The sequence below is a fragment of the Physeter macrocephalus genome, chromosome 16 (genome assembly GCF_002837175.3).
Source record: "Physeter macrocephalus isolate SW-GA chromosome 16, ASM283717v5, whole genome shotgun sequence".
NCBI classification, from domain to species: domain Eukaryota; kingdom Metazoa; phylum Chordata; class Mammalia; order Artiodactyla; family Physeteridae; genus Physeter; species Physeter macrocephalus.
The window spans coordinates 54839108-54852185 of record NC_041229.1 but is presented as its reverse complement, the minus strand read 5'-3'; the positions used below and the strand labels follow the sequence as shown (position 1 = coordinate 54852185).

Sequence of the window (13078 nt, the reverse complement as noted above, 5' to 3'; positions counted from 1 at the left end):
CGTTTATAAATGAAAAAATGCTACACTGATGCTACTTATCTTTTGTTCTACTAGGTCATGAGATCCTTGAGAGCAGAAACCACTCTCTCATTTCTGTATCGTGAGCATTTAGTAAGTTCCTGATATATTATATAATCATTAGTTAAATGAATGAATGGGCACTAATGATTAAATGAAAATATAGATCATATGAAAAACATAAACTTTATATAAAAATATAAAGTATATATAAACTTTATGATGCTATATTTTGTTGTTTTGTTTCAGTTTCTGCATTCATACAAGGATGACTGTATCTATTTCATGGGTTATTAAATTTTACATATATATATATACATATATACACACACACACAGTATTGAACCAGATATAAACTAAGTATCAGTAAAAATTATTAATTGTTATCATTTAAAACATTATTACTATCCTCATAGCATGTCCCTAAAACTAAACCTGACCTTTCACCTAGAAGAGCTGAGACAGTAATAATCTCCCTACTCCGCATTTGTTGCTCCTTTCAATGGAAAACTCCTCTCCTTCTGGAAGTGCACTAAGGGTTCACTAGGTACTAACTGAGTGCCCACAGGTACTACTATTTAGGGTCTCTTTACAGTATAAAATGAGGCAAGAGAGACTCAGACTACTTATTAGCTCTTTGTTCATGGTAAGGATGAATGAAAACTTTAGGTCTCAATAAGAAGTAGCCTATTTACTCCCCCTGCAGGTATAAAACGCGAAGGCCAACCCAGAGGCTCTCTGTCTAGGGCACTCAGGCTATGAACCCACCCATTAAGTTTTCCTTTATGGAAAGTTCCTTCTCTAATCCCAAATCTCCAATGTGGGGTGATAAGCCACTGAACTATGGAAAGAAAAATGAGAAATTCTATTTTTTACTCTTATCCTTCTTAATTTCTATTTTTAAAAGTATATTAATAGGGCTTTGCCTTTATAATTTATAAAGACGTCTTGGGTAGTGAATGCTCAAAAATGATTTCTGGCTAGGGTATATATTTTTTAAAAAGTTTAGAAATTACTGGTCCATATAATTTCAAGATATTCAACATGAATCTAGACTTCATTAACATCTGTGGTTTCCAGCCACAGTTTCTATGTCAGAGCTCACTCTACCCTTAAAGAGCCATTTATTTTATTGGAAGTCTAAAAGATTTTCCTACTTTATTTTATTGACATATTTATTACTTTAAATAAAATGGGGAACAGGAAGCATGAAAAGAGTTGGGAGAAGGAACAGGTGCTGCCTGAGATGGTCATTTATCCAAAACAAAATGTCCCTGTCCTCCCCTTGCCATCCCCAATCCCACACCACTCAGGCACCCTCTGTATGTTGCTCCTTCTCCCCACAAAGACTTCTCAAACCTAGCCCAGAAGGTCCTCCTGACCTCAGGGATTTCCAGCTGGGGCCATCATCTTACCTAAACAGCCTTTGGGAAGCCAGGAAAGCGATTAGCTAACATTTCCTCCCAAGTGAAGAGTTCTGTCACTTATATGTGGTAGAGCTGGGGCTCAAATCTGGGTCTCCGATTCCAAATCCATTAGCTCGGGAAGCTACCACAACAGAGCTGTTTTTTCAAGTACAAAAACATCCAACCTCATTTTTACATATGAAGATATAAAAATTAATAAACAGAAACCTCAATTAAGATAGAAGCAGGAGGCCAGAAGGGGGAGGTCTCAGGCCCTAGGAGGACAGCAGAGCCCAACAGCAAGAAGAAAGTCTCTTCTTCCCTGCAGAGCTCAGACTGTCACAACTCAGCCAATGAAAAGCCAAGGACTCTGTCTACTCTAGCCCTCCCAACTTCCTTTTTCCCTCTTTGAAAGAATTCTCCTTCCCTCGCTATGCGCTACTCGGGGACTTGCACATGACTCACTGTGGTTGCAGACCCTGAATTGCTATTTTCTGCTGAACCTGAATAAACCCATTTTTGCTGGAGAAATAACTGGCAGCCTACTTGTTTTAGGTCAACAAAGATTCAAAACAATTGTGTTCACTCCACAAGTTATGGGTCTTTTTAATGTCTTTCCCAACCAATCGACCAATCAATTTAATTTGAGGCCAGAACAGAAAGGTAGGCTAGAAGTCAAAGCTAAGAAGGGCTCTACAAAGCAGTCCACTGCTCACATGTCCACTCTCCTTAGTATGGCAGAAAGACCTTCCAGACCTGAGGCATGTGCCTCTCCAGCCTTATATCCTACTGTGAACCTCGCACTTGGGTTTTGTTTCTTGTTGATTTCTTTTGTTGTTATTGCTGAGAAGGGCAGGAAGAACAAAGAATTTTACCATTACTAGAATCTCTTTTACATAAACCTCTTCTATCTAAAACAAGGAGACAGCTCTGGCCTAAATACAGTCCCCCCTTTTAGAGCTGTCTCTAAACAGGAGACAGCTCTGGCCTAAATACAGTTTTAGGAGTACTAAGATAACAGGTAGTAGTGAAAGTTATAGGACTAAATGAGAGAACAGCCAGAAAGAATTATAGAATTACAAGAAAAAGGGAAGCAACTAACACAACAATGTAAAGCAATTATATTCCAATAAAGATGTTAAGAAAAAAGAAAAAAGAAAAAGGGACCACAAAGACAGGTAGAGGGAACCAGCTTCTGAAAGAGTGTGTAGATGAAGAAGAGTGAGCAAAGGAGACTAAGAAGGGATAGCAGAGAGCAGGGAGGAAATGGTGAAACAGGAGACTGCCTTTTCATTTATAGGCTGAAGGTCATTATATTAATAATGCTAAGTATTCATAACCTTTAATAATATTTAATGAGCACATTTGTTCTAAGTACTATGCTAAGCACATCACATACATTATATTCATTTCACCCTAATAATTATTTATTATCATTTAATAGTTGGGGATACGGAGGCTTTGAGAGGTCAAGTAGTTTGCCCACAGTTGCCCAGCATAGGTATTAAGTGGCAGAGCTGAAAGTCAAACCTAGGCAGTCTGAAATCACAGCCCAACCTCTGGACAACTAGGCCACACAAAAAGTTTCCTCACTGGTATGCATACATGCAAATGGAAATACTTCACACTAAAGAAACTACTTAAAGTCCCTTATCATTCTTATGAAATACTTGTAGTGTTATTATGTGAGAAGGAACTTGGTCAATTAGGTCAATTGTTCTCAAGCTTTTTCAGTGCAAAGGACTATTCTGACCCGACCAAAAAACCCAAAAAGCAACAACAAACTCACAGAAAACTTTACAACTTGTCTTAAAAAAATCTTCCTGACAGCAGAGTGCTGTTTTTGATCAAGTCTTTTTTTTTTTTTTTTTTTTTTTTTTTTTGGTATGCGGGCTTTCCTCTGCTGCAGCCTCTCCCGTTGCGGAGCACAGGCTCCGGACGCGCAGGCCCAGGGGCCATGGCTCACGGGCCCAGCCGCTCCGCAGCATGTGGGATCCTCCCAGACCGGGGCGCGAACCTGGTTCCCCTGCATCGGCAGGCGGATGCGCAACCACTGCGCCACCAGGGAAGCCCTGATCAAGTCATTTTTGAGCTGATGTCTGTTTTCCATGAAGTATCATATGCAAGTTAGTAACTCATACCAGAAATAAAAATACAGACATGGTTTTTGTAATAATAGAATAGAATGGTTTGTGTATTACCAGACACCTACACATCACATTTGATTATTCCTGTCCTCATAAATCACAAAATGTTAGGGAGAGACAGGATCTTAGAAATAATTCATTCCAAATCCTCATATGCCAGATGAGAAACCAAGGCTCAGAGAGATGAAATGTATTTTCTATGCTGATGCAGAGCCAGGTCTTGAATCCAATTTTCCCTCTTTCCCAATCCAATGTTCTTTCAAAAAACATGTGGCAAATACTATAATTTCCCATGTATAATTTGGGAAACTCATTTTGAAGTAAAGGGGTTCCCTAATAGTTCCAGAGGGCAGAACTGAATGAAACTGACTCCTCCTAAAACCAAGTTCCCCTGTAGAGTTTATGATTAACCTCTCTAACCAAAACTTTATTCCCTTTCTTGTCCCACCATGTTCTCCTCAGGAATTGAGGAGTGTCAAAGAAAAGGGGGGACTGAAACCGAGTAAGAACCTGCGGGGCCTACCCAGGTATAAGACCCTCCCTGTCCCCCACTTCTTGTTTGGCCTTCCAAAGAGCAAACTCAAGTAGTTAATGATTAGAACAATAGAGTCACAGGACTCCTAGTTCCTCCTGAATGACTATAGACAACAATTGGACTCATATCTTTGAGCTGTTCTACAGAAACTAAGACCCCCGTACTCAGTGGAGGATGGTGACTATATGCTGACCACAAGCACATAGACCCCAGACTGGAACCAGAAGGTTGAGGATTAAGATTCCCAAAACAACTTCCCTGGTGGCGCAGTGGTTAAGAATCCATCTGCCAATGCAGGGGACACAGGTTTTTTGTTTTTTGTTTTTGCGGTACGTGGGCCTCTCACTGTTGTGGCCTCTCCTGTTGCGTAGCACAGGCTCTGGACGTGCAGGCTCAGCGGCCATGGCTCACGGGCCTAGCCACTCCGCGCCATGTGGGACAGCTGCTCCGCGGCACGTGGGATCCTCCCGGACCGGGGCACGAACCCGTGTCCCCTGCATCGGCAGGCGGACTCTCAACCACTGCGCCGCCACCAGGGAAGCCCGGCGACACAGGTTTGATCCCTGGTCTGGGAACATCTCTGTGTGCCTGTACGCCACACTGCTGAGCCTGTGCTCTAGAGCCCGCGAGCCACAACTACTGAGCCAGCATGCCACAACTACTGAAGCCCACGTGCCTACGGCCCGTGCTCTGTGACAAGAGAAACCACCGCAACGAGAAAGCCCACGCACAGCAACGAAGACCCAAAGCAGCCAAAAAAAAAGATTCCCAAAACATCACCCTATGACCATACCACCAACCAATGAGAAAAATGTCCATGAGCTGATCATGCACCCTGTGACCCTCACCCCTACTGCGGCCTTTAAAAACCCTTGCCTGAAAGCCACTGGCAAGTTCACAGTCATCAGCGATGGCAGCTACCACCTGATGGTGAGCTGGTGAGCCCTGAGGGAATTCAGAAAGGAAAGAATACCTGCCACCTAGTAGTCGTCAGACTGCAGCCACTCCCTACCGTGAGCCCTGAGGAAACTCAGGATGTGAAAATACAGGATACTGGCCCCAGATAGCTGAGGTGCATATCAAAGGAATGATTTCACGCAAGAGGGAAGAGATATGGGAACATATGTATATGTATAACTGATTCACTTTGTTGTAAAGCAGAAACTAACACACTACTGTAAAGCAATTATACTCCAATAAAGATGTTAAAAAAAAAAAAAAGGAATAATTTCAGTGAGCCCAGACTCTTGCATCTTTCCATATATAGAAAAGCACTAAATTCCTTAACTTGACATATCTGGTTTCTTTAATTAACAGTAATATTTTGATGTTCTCAACTACCTGCCCTTTGTTGCAAAACTCCTCTACTATATCCTGGCTCCTCCCTCGCCACCTTGGAGCAGTTTCTCAGAGCTATATGAAATGCTGTCTCCCAGGCTGCAGTCCTCATTTTGCCCCAAATAAAACTCACAACTCTGTGACGTTGTGCATATTTTTAAGCCAACAAGGTCTTTTTTTTTTTCTTTTTTTTTGCGGTACGCGGGCCTCTCACTGTTGTGGCCTCTCCCGTTGCAGAGCACAGGCTCCGGATGCGCAGGCCCAGTGGCCATGGCTCACAGGCCTAGCCGCTCCGCAGCATGTGGGACCTTCCCAGACTGGGGCACGCACCCGTGTCCCCTGCATCGGCAGGCGGACTCTCAACCACTGCGCCACCAGGGAAGCCCCAACAAGGTCTTTTGAGCACTAGCTGCCCATTCTCTTTGCCTGGCGCCCTGCAGTAAACGCTGTATTTTCCTTCACAATAACCCAAGATCAGGAGATCTGCTTTGTGCGTGCCAGGCAAGGGGACCGAAGTTCGGTTCAATAACATGAGGAAAGACCACAAGTTTAATAAAGATTTATTCAACCTATGATCACAGGGAACACTGTTTTAATATCAATAATATTTAATGATTTCACACATCATCTTAAAAAAAAAAAACCCAAAAAGGTGAAAATTAAAAACTTACCTCATAATACCACTGTGATATTGGCAAACTGTGGGTGATAGCAAGCCAGTTTCGGTGCACTTCAAAATCTGTGGAATGGCTACTCAAAACAATCAGATGAATAAAATGAGATTTCATAACATTTATCAATCTCACATTTCTAAAATTATGCTTTTAAATGGACCAACACCCCCTACATAGTCACAGCTCACTATCCTATAAAGACACAAATAGGTATTTTACATGATCCTGAAACACCTCACTTACCTGGAGGCCAGACCTCCTTCTGGAAAAGGTGGGGAACCTATTCAGTGAGATGTTATAGAAAAACCCAAACGAACTTTTTGGCCAACCCAACACTAAGTGAAAAGAGTCTCTGAGTCATCTAAAGCAGCGGTCCCCAACCTTTTTGGCACCAGGGACTGGTTTTGTGGAAAACAATTTTTCCACAGAGCGGGCAGGGCTGGGGGATGGTGCTGGGATGATTCAAGCACATTACATTTATTGTGCACTTTCCTTCTATTATTATTACATTGTAATATATAATGAAATAATTATTCAAGTCACCATAATGCAGAATCAGTGGGAGTCCTGAGCTTGTTTTCCTGCAACTAGATGGTCCCATCTGGGGGTGATGGGAGACAGTGACAGCCAAAGTGTGTTGCTTATGTCTGGTCTACTCCATAAGATGCAGCTTAATTGTCACTTGCCACTCACTGATAGGGTTTTGATATGAGTCTGCAGGCAGTTGATTTATTATGGTCTCTGTGCAGTCAAACCTCTCTGCTAATGATGATCTGTATTTGCAGACACTCCCCAGCGCTAGCATCACCGCCTCAGCTCCATGTCACATCATCAGGCATCAGATTCTCATAAGGAGCACACAACTTGGATCCCTCGCACGTGCAGCTCACAGTAGGGTGCTCCTATGAGAGTATAATGCTGCCGCTGATCTGACAGGAGGCGGAGCTCAGGCAGTAATGCGAGCGATGGGGCGATGCGGAGTGTCTGGTAATTGTCCGTGGCCTGAGGGTTGCGGACTCCTGATCTAAAGGGCTGACCAAAAGCCCATACTTTTTCTTAAGGGAGGCCCTCAGGCTATTGCTCAGAGGTGACTTATTCTTGTTCACAAACAATTCTAATAAGATTCATTATCTGGCAAAGGCCTCACCCAGAAGCTGGATCTTCAAGGATGAGCAGGAGTTCATCAGACAGAAAAGATGGGAAAAGGCCCCTGCCCTGCCTTTCTCATGTCTCCAAATTCTGTTTACTGGTCTCCCTCTCACTATATATAAATATATCCAAGTATGTCCCCTATATATAGGGGAGGAAAATTGTTTTCCCTTCAACCCTTCCAGGTTCTGTGGCTGGTCTAAGAATTAAATTGACCTAAGACAGAATAACAGGAGGAAAAAAAAAGACAACTTAAATTACATACATATGTACAGGAGCCCCAAAAGATATAAGATGAGACTCAAAAGGTGGCCAGGTGATTGAGGCTTATCTACCATCATGAGAGCTAAGAAAAGGGGTAGGGGACTGGGGCTTCAAAGAGGGGGGAAGGCAACTCTTGGGAAGGTGAGAAGAGAATGTTTGGCCAACAAAGGTTGCTCTGCCTTGCAGCTAAGTCTCTCAGATGAAAAAGTGATCTCTGGTAATAGTTACTTTCCAGGTACAGGCCTCCTTTCTAATGTAAATTTCCCTTGAAAGTAACTTTTACTGTTTTCAGAGCTTCTCCTATGTCTGCAGTTCCTCAAGATAATAAGTCCCCAAAAATCCTTACACCAAAGAGGCATATTTTGGGGTGGCATATTCTGGTGCCCTTCACTCCTCTTTAGCAGGAGTTTATTTTTCTGTTTATTACTCTGCTTTACTTCCCCTCCACATCTTATACAGCACCTGATATGTGGATGGGCTCAATACATTCTTGTTGAATTGACCACTCACAAAGTTAACAATGAGCTCCACAGCAAAACCTGATTTACCTTTTCTAATGTTTTATACAACATTTCTACTGTGACAACCCTCTTGTGAGTTTCTTAGCCAACCCCTTCCATGTCTCTTTCATGGCTTCCCATTCCAATACTCATCAAGCAAATGTTGATGTTCTTTCAGGTTCAGTTCTTGGTCTTCTTCTTATGCAGCTTACTCTGCTCTGCACAATCTTATTCACATTTATTGCTTCCACTAAGAACTGTGTAATGATGACTCCCGAATCACAATATACAACCTTGGTCTCTTTCCTGAGTTCTAGAAGAGAGACATCTCCAACTTCCTGCTGACAACGTCACCTGAATTTCCTACAGATTTCTCAAAATCACAATTCACAACTGATCTTATGACCTAGCAATTACATTTCTAGGTATACACTTGTAGGGGAGCAAAATTTGGCAACCCAAAATGTGTCTTTTTGGGCTTCCCTGGTGGCGCAGTGGTTGAGAATCCGCCTGCCGATGCAGGGGACACGGGTTCGTGCCCCGGTCCGGGAAGATCCCACACGCCGCGGAGCGGCTGGGCCGGTGAGCCATGGCCGCTGAGCCTGCGCGTCCGGAGCCTGTGCTCCACAACGGGAGAGACCATAACAGTCAGAGGCCCGCGTACCACCAAAAAAAAAAAAAATGTGTCTTTTTGGCATGAGGATTGATTTAAGCTGATTATTTTTAAGAAACAGAAGACTCAGGAAGTCTTTCTTTTTTTGTGTGTGGTATGCAGGCCTCCCCCTGCTGTGGCCTCTCCCGTCGCGGAGCACAGGCTCCGGACGCGCAAGCTCAGCGGCCATGGCTCACGGGCCCAGCCGCTTCGCGGCATGTGGGATCCTCCCAGACCGGGGCGCGAACCCGGTTCCCCTGCATCGGCAGGCGGACGCGCAACCACTGCGCCACCAGGGAAGGCCAGGAAGTCTTTCTTTTTACCTCCCTCTTAGCTGCCTAAAGAATTTACATAAAGGGCTTGTTCCCAGAATAGAGCTATCACCCCTGATATCTGCAAAGAATATGGGCTACGTACGTGTGGTGAGGGAAACTCACCAGAACCTAGAGATCAGAGTCCACTCTTGTCTCTTCATGGCCCAGCAAATATTTATATGTGAATTGCCTTTCTCCCCTTTGAAGTCCCAAACTACTACCCCCAACATCCTCTTTTGTCTTTAGCTGAAGATGGTATTTAAGGTGAGGGGCTTCAGCCATTTTGGTGAGTTACTCCATTTTCCGGAGTCTCTCCCATGTACATGTTATTAAACTTTTGTTTGATGATTTTCTGCTGTTAATCTGTCTCATGTCAATTGAATTCTTAGACCAGCCAGAACCTGGCTACAAAGGTAGAGAAAAATGTCTTCCTCCCCAACATATTCAATAGAAACACATACATATGTTCAAGAAAAGACATGTACTGGGTCTATCTTCAGGCCTACAATTATATGTCAGAGACCTTTCCCGACACCCAATCTAAAGTAAGTCCCCCTTGTTAGTTGCCTTATAGGATCCCATTCTTTCATAACACTTAAGACAGCATTGTTATGTAATCACATATTTGTGTTGATTTATTTCTGGGACTGTTATCTTCACTAAACTACACCCTTTATGGGTTAGGGATCATATCCATTTTGTCTTCCCCTCTAGTGCCTTGCCACAGTACCTGGTTCATAATAAAGCAGTTAGTAAACATTTTGGTGAATACTTTTGCATTTATCCTGTAGCTTCCCTCTCACATCCCAGGGGTTTCCTGTTTGAGAAGCAGAGCATTAACTACAACTACATACATTCTTAATCCTGGATCAACAGCAGTATTCAAAGTAACAAGCCTGAAGACACATTTCTAGGTTGAAGTAACTAAAGCAAGGAACATCACCTTATACCCACGGTTTAAAATAAAAACTTTTCATTCTGATTTGAAAGGAATTTCCTACATTTTAGAAGGATTTTTCCAATTTGCTTTTAAAAAAGATGTTTCTTATTTGTTTTCAGTTCTGCAGAAAGTTCAACTGACCAACGCCTTCTTTTCCCAAGTCCCTGTAAGTCATTTTGCTGAACCTACATATACACTTCATTGCTTATATACACATCAGTATGGATTTACATTCTATACATACAGCTCTTCCATACCCAACGAGAGGTCACCAAGAACTTGAACCAAAGGATACCAATAAACCAAACACTAAACTGGGAAGGGAGCAAAGGAATGAGGGGAAAAGCCAAGGGAGAAGAAATAGGAAGGATGAACAGATGTGGAAGCCAATATTAATAATATTAATAAATACTGAGTACCCATTGTATACACATTACCACTGAGTGGTAATTTCCTAATGGGATCCCATGCTTTCAGTCTTGGGTCTGCATTCATTTGTTGCACAGCAGTCTAACCCTGTGTGACCTGACTACTGCCTACCTCATCCTGTGTCACTCTCCTACTCCCTTACTGCTCTTCAGCCACAATGCTCACTTTGTTCCTGGAATGCTCTGAGTTCTTTCCTACCACAGAGCCTTTACACTTACTCTTTCCTATGCCTGAACTACTTTTCACATTGCTTATTCTTTTTCATCCTTCAGCTTTCAACTCAAACATCACCTCCTAAAAGAGGAGCGTAAAGCCTTGCCCGGTAGCCACTCTCTACCTCTTTTACAGACCTCATCGCAATCTGAAACTTTCCTGTTTGTCTATCTGGCCCCACCAACTTACCCAGAAATGTCTTTCTCAAATGCCTCTCCAGGACTTATAACAGTGCCTAGCACAGGAAGCAGCTGATAAATACTGTACTGGCTGAATGAATGTTGGAGGTGGGTGTTGTTTACCTGCATGTTAAGGAAGAGGACCTTAAGGTCAGAAACATTAAAGTCAGACAGTGCCAGCCCAGACCCCAGCCATCAGGGCTATGATCTAGTGCACAGGTGAAATAACACTCAAAGGGCGGAGTGGGGAGCATAGCAAAGGGGTAGCAGCGACCACATGACTTCAGGTTCCCTTTCCTCCTCTCACCCAGGGGCATCCACACTTCTCTCTCCCGCCCTGAACGACCGCGGGGCCTCCCCGCCCAGCCCCGGGCCGTACGGGTCCCTTACTAGGTGGGGATGAGAAGGCATTTGAGAAGAGTCACCCCGAGCGCCAAAGCCGAAAACCAATTGCCACCACCTGTCGCAACTCCGACCGCCGCCATTGCTACGGCGCCACCCGCTTTCAATCAACTTGACCCGCCTCCGCGCTCCCGCGCATGCGGGGAAGGGCCTCTGAGGCGGTGCCCGTGAGCTGCGCGCATGCGCTCAGCGGCTCAGCTGCTCAGCCCGCGGAAGGCCGGGGGTGGAGCGTTTAAACCTCCGGCTCCGGCTTCTTTCTCCGTTCCGCCTCAGTCTCCGCCAGGGAGGGCCACCCTGAGTCTGCGCGGTTTGTACGGCGACAAGTTTCACGTGCTACTTAATGCTTTGGTTAAAATAGTTGCTGGGCGTCTGCTCTGGGTGTTGATTTGGCCTATTGTTGGGGTACCTGGTGAGAGAAAACTATTTTTTTACTGGAGACGTTCACATATTAATGGAGGAGACAGAATTATAATCCCAGAGTAACAGTAGATAAAAGTACCAGAGGATACTGGAGGCGCCTAATCCAGACACCTGGAGTATTAGCTCCAGGCAGAGAATGGCCTGGGCAAAGGTACAGACGGGAAAACATACTGTGCTTCTAGAACTCTGAGCTGGGCTCTGGGAAAGTACCTGCCTGAGGGGATCCCACTGTGGAGGCAGGCTAGAGCCTAGTGCTTCTTCTTTCTGTACACTTGGGGGATCTTGTTAAAGTTCAGATTCTCATGCAGTAGGTCTAACAAAGTCCTACATGGTGTGGATACTGCTGATACCTGGGCCGTAAGAGCCGAGGCACAAGGAATGGAGCTAGTCTTGTCACCCTCATGTACTGTCTGATTTTGCACAAATAACCAATCTTTCTTTTCTTTTTTTAAAAATATTCATCGGGGTACAGTTTATTTACAATTTTGTGTTAGTTTCTGGTGTACAGCAAAGTGAATCAGTTATACATATACATAGATCCACTCTTTTTTAGATTCTTTTCCCGTATAGATCATTACGGACTATTGAGTAGAGTTCCCTGTGCTATACAGTAGATCCTTATTAGTTATTTGTTTTATACATAGTAGTGTGTATATATCAGTCCCAACCTCCCAATATATCCCTCCCCCCAAAGGCTAATCTTTCTAACCCTGTTTTCCTTTTTTGTAAATAGGAGGTTTAAAATGGTGTCTGCCTCATTAAAGTGGTTGTGAGGATTAAATGAGGACACTTGTAAATTGCTTGATATGATGCCAGGACAGAATAAATGTTCAATAAAAAATGTTTCAGAGAAGTTAAGTACCTTGCTGAAAGATAAACAACAGGTAGGTGACAGTGTCACTCTCCTCAGATGAGTTTATGCCCTCCCGCAATTTCAAATGCCACCCACATGAATATGACATTCACATTTATATCTCAGGGGCTTCCCTTCTGGTGCAGTGGTTGAGAATCCATCTACCAATGCAGGGGACACAGGTTCGAGCCCTGGTCCAGGAAGATCCCACATGCTGCGGAGCAACTAAGCCTGTGCACCACAACTACTGAGTCTATGCTCTAGAGCCTGAAAGCCACAACTACTGAGCCCAAGTGCCACAACTACTGAAGCCCATGCACCTAGAGCCCGTGCTCTGCAACAAGAGAAGCCATTGCAATGAGAAGCCCACACACCACAACGAAGAGTAGCCCCTGCTCGCCGCAACTAGAGAAAGCCCTCACGCAGCAACGAAGACCCAACACAGCCAAAAATAAATAAATTAATTTTTAAAAACATTTATATCTCAAGCCCAGCCCTTTTCTTTCACCTCCAGACCATTATATCCAACTACCTACCTGCCATCTCTTAGATGTTTTAAAGGCACCTTGCATTTGTTTCCTAGGCTGCTGTAACAAATTATCACAAACTTAAAACAACACAAACTTATTCTCTTACAGTTCTGGA

General features: G+C 43.9%; 1 protein-coding gene and 1 long non-coding RNA gene across 4 annotated transcripts in view; one reads left to right on the top strand and one right to left on the bottom strand.

The window, feature by feature from the left end:
- ALG8 (ALG8 alpha-1,3-glucosyltransferase) overlaps positions 1–11275 on the bottom strand; it is a 29550-nt gene extending 18275 nt beyond the window's left edge. The window contains exons 1-3 of one of the 2 annotated variants that reach the window (XM_007122210.4): positions 10769–10862; positions 6116–6194; positions 1434–1580 (exon numbers count right to left, since the gene is read on the bottom strand). Coding sequence is in view for 1 of the 2 variants with exons in the window: in XM_007122209.3 (XP_007122271.1) it covers positions 6116–6194; positions 11149–11243 (174 nt within the window). In the remaining variant the exon portion in view is untranslated. Of the gene's footprint in view, positions 1–1433; positions 1581–6115; positions 6195–10768; positions 10863–11148 lie in introns of those variants that run through there. The other variant, XM_007122209.3, reaches the window with a different exon arrangement.
- Positions 11276–11366: 91 nt separating this feature from the next.
- LOC102980424 (uncharacterized) lies at positions 11367–12909 on the top strand. 2 transcript variants are annotated; one of them, XR_003683716.2, is made up of 3 exons: positions 11367–11467; positions 12314–12464; positions 12560–12909. It is a non-coding gene; the product is annotated as an uncharacterized lncRNA (long non-coding RNA). The 2 variants fall into 2 exon arrangements; XR_448784.3 differs by having other exon boundaries at positions 11367–11731.
- The last annotated feature ends 169 nt before the right edge of the window (positions 12910–13078 follow it).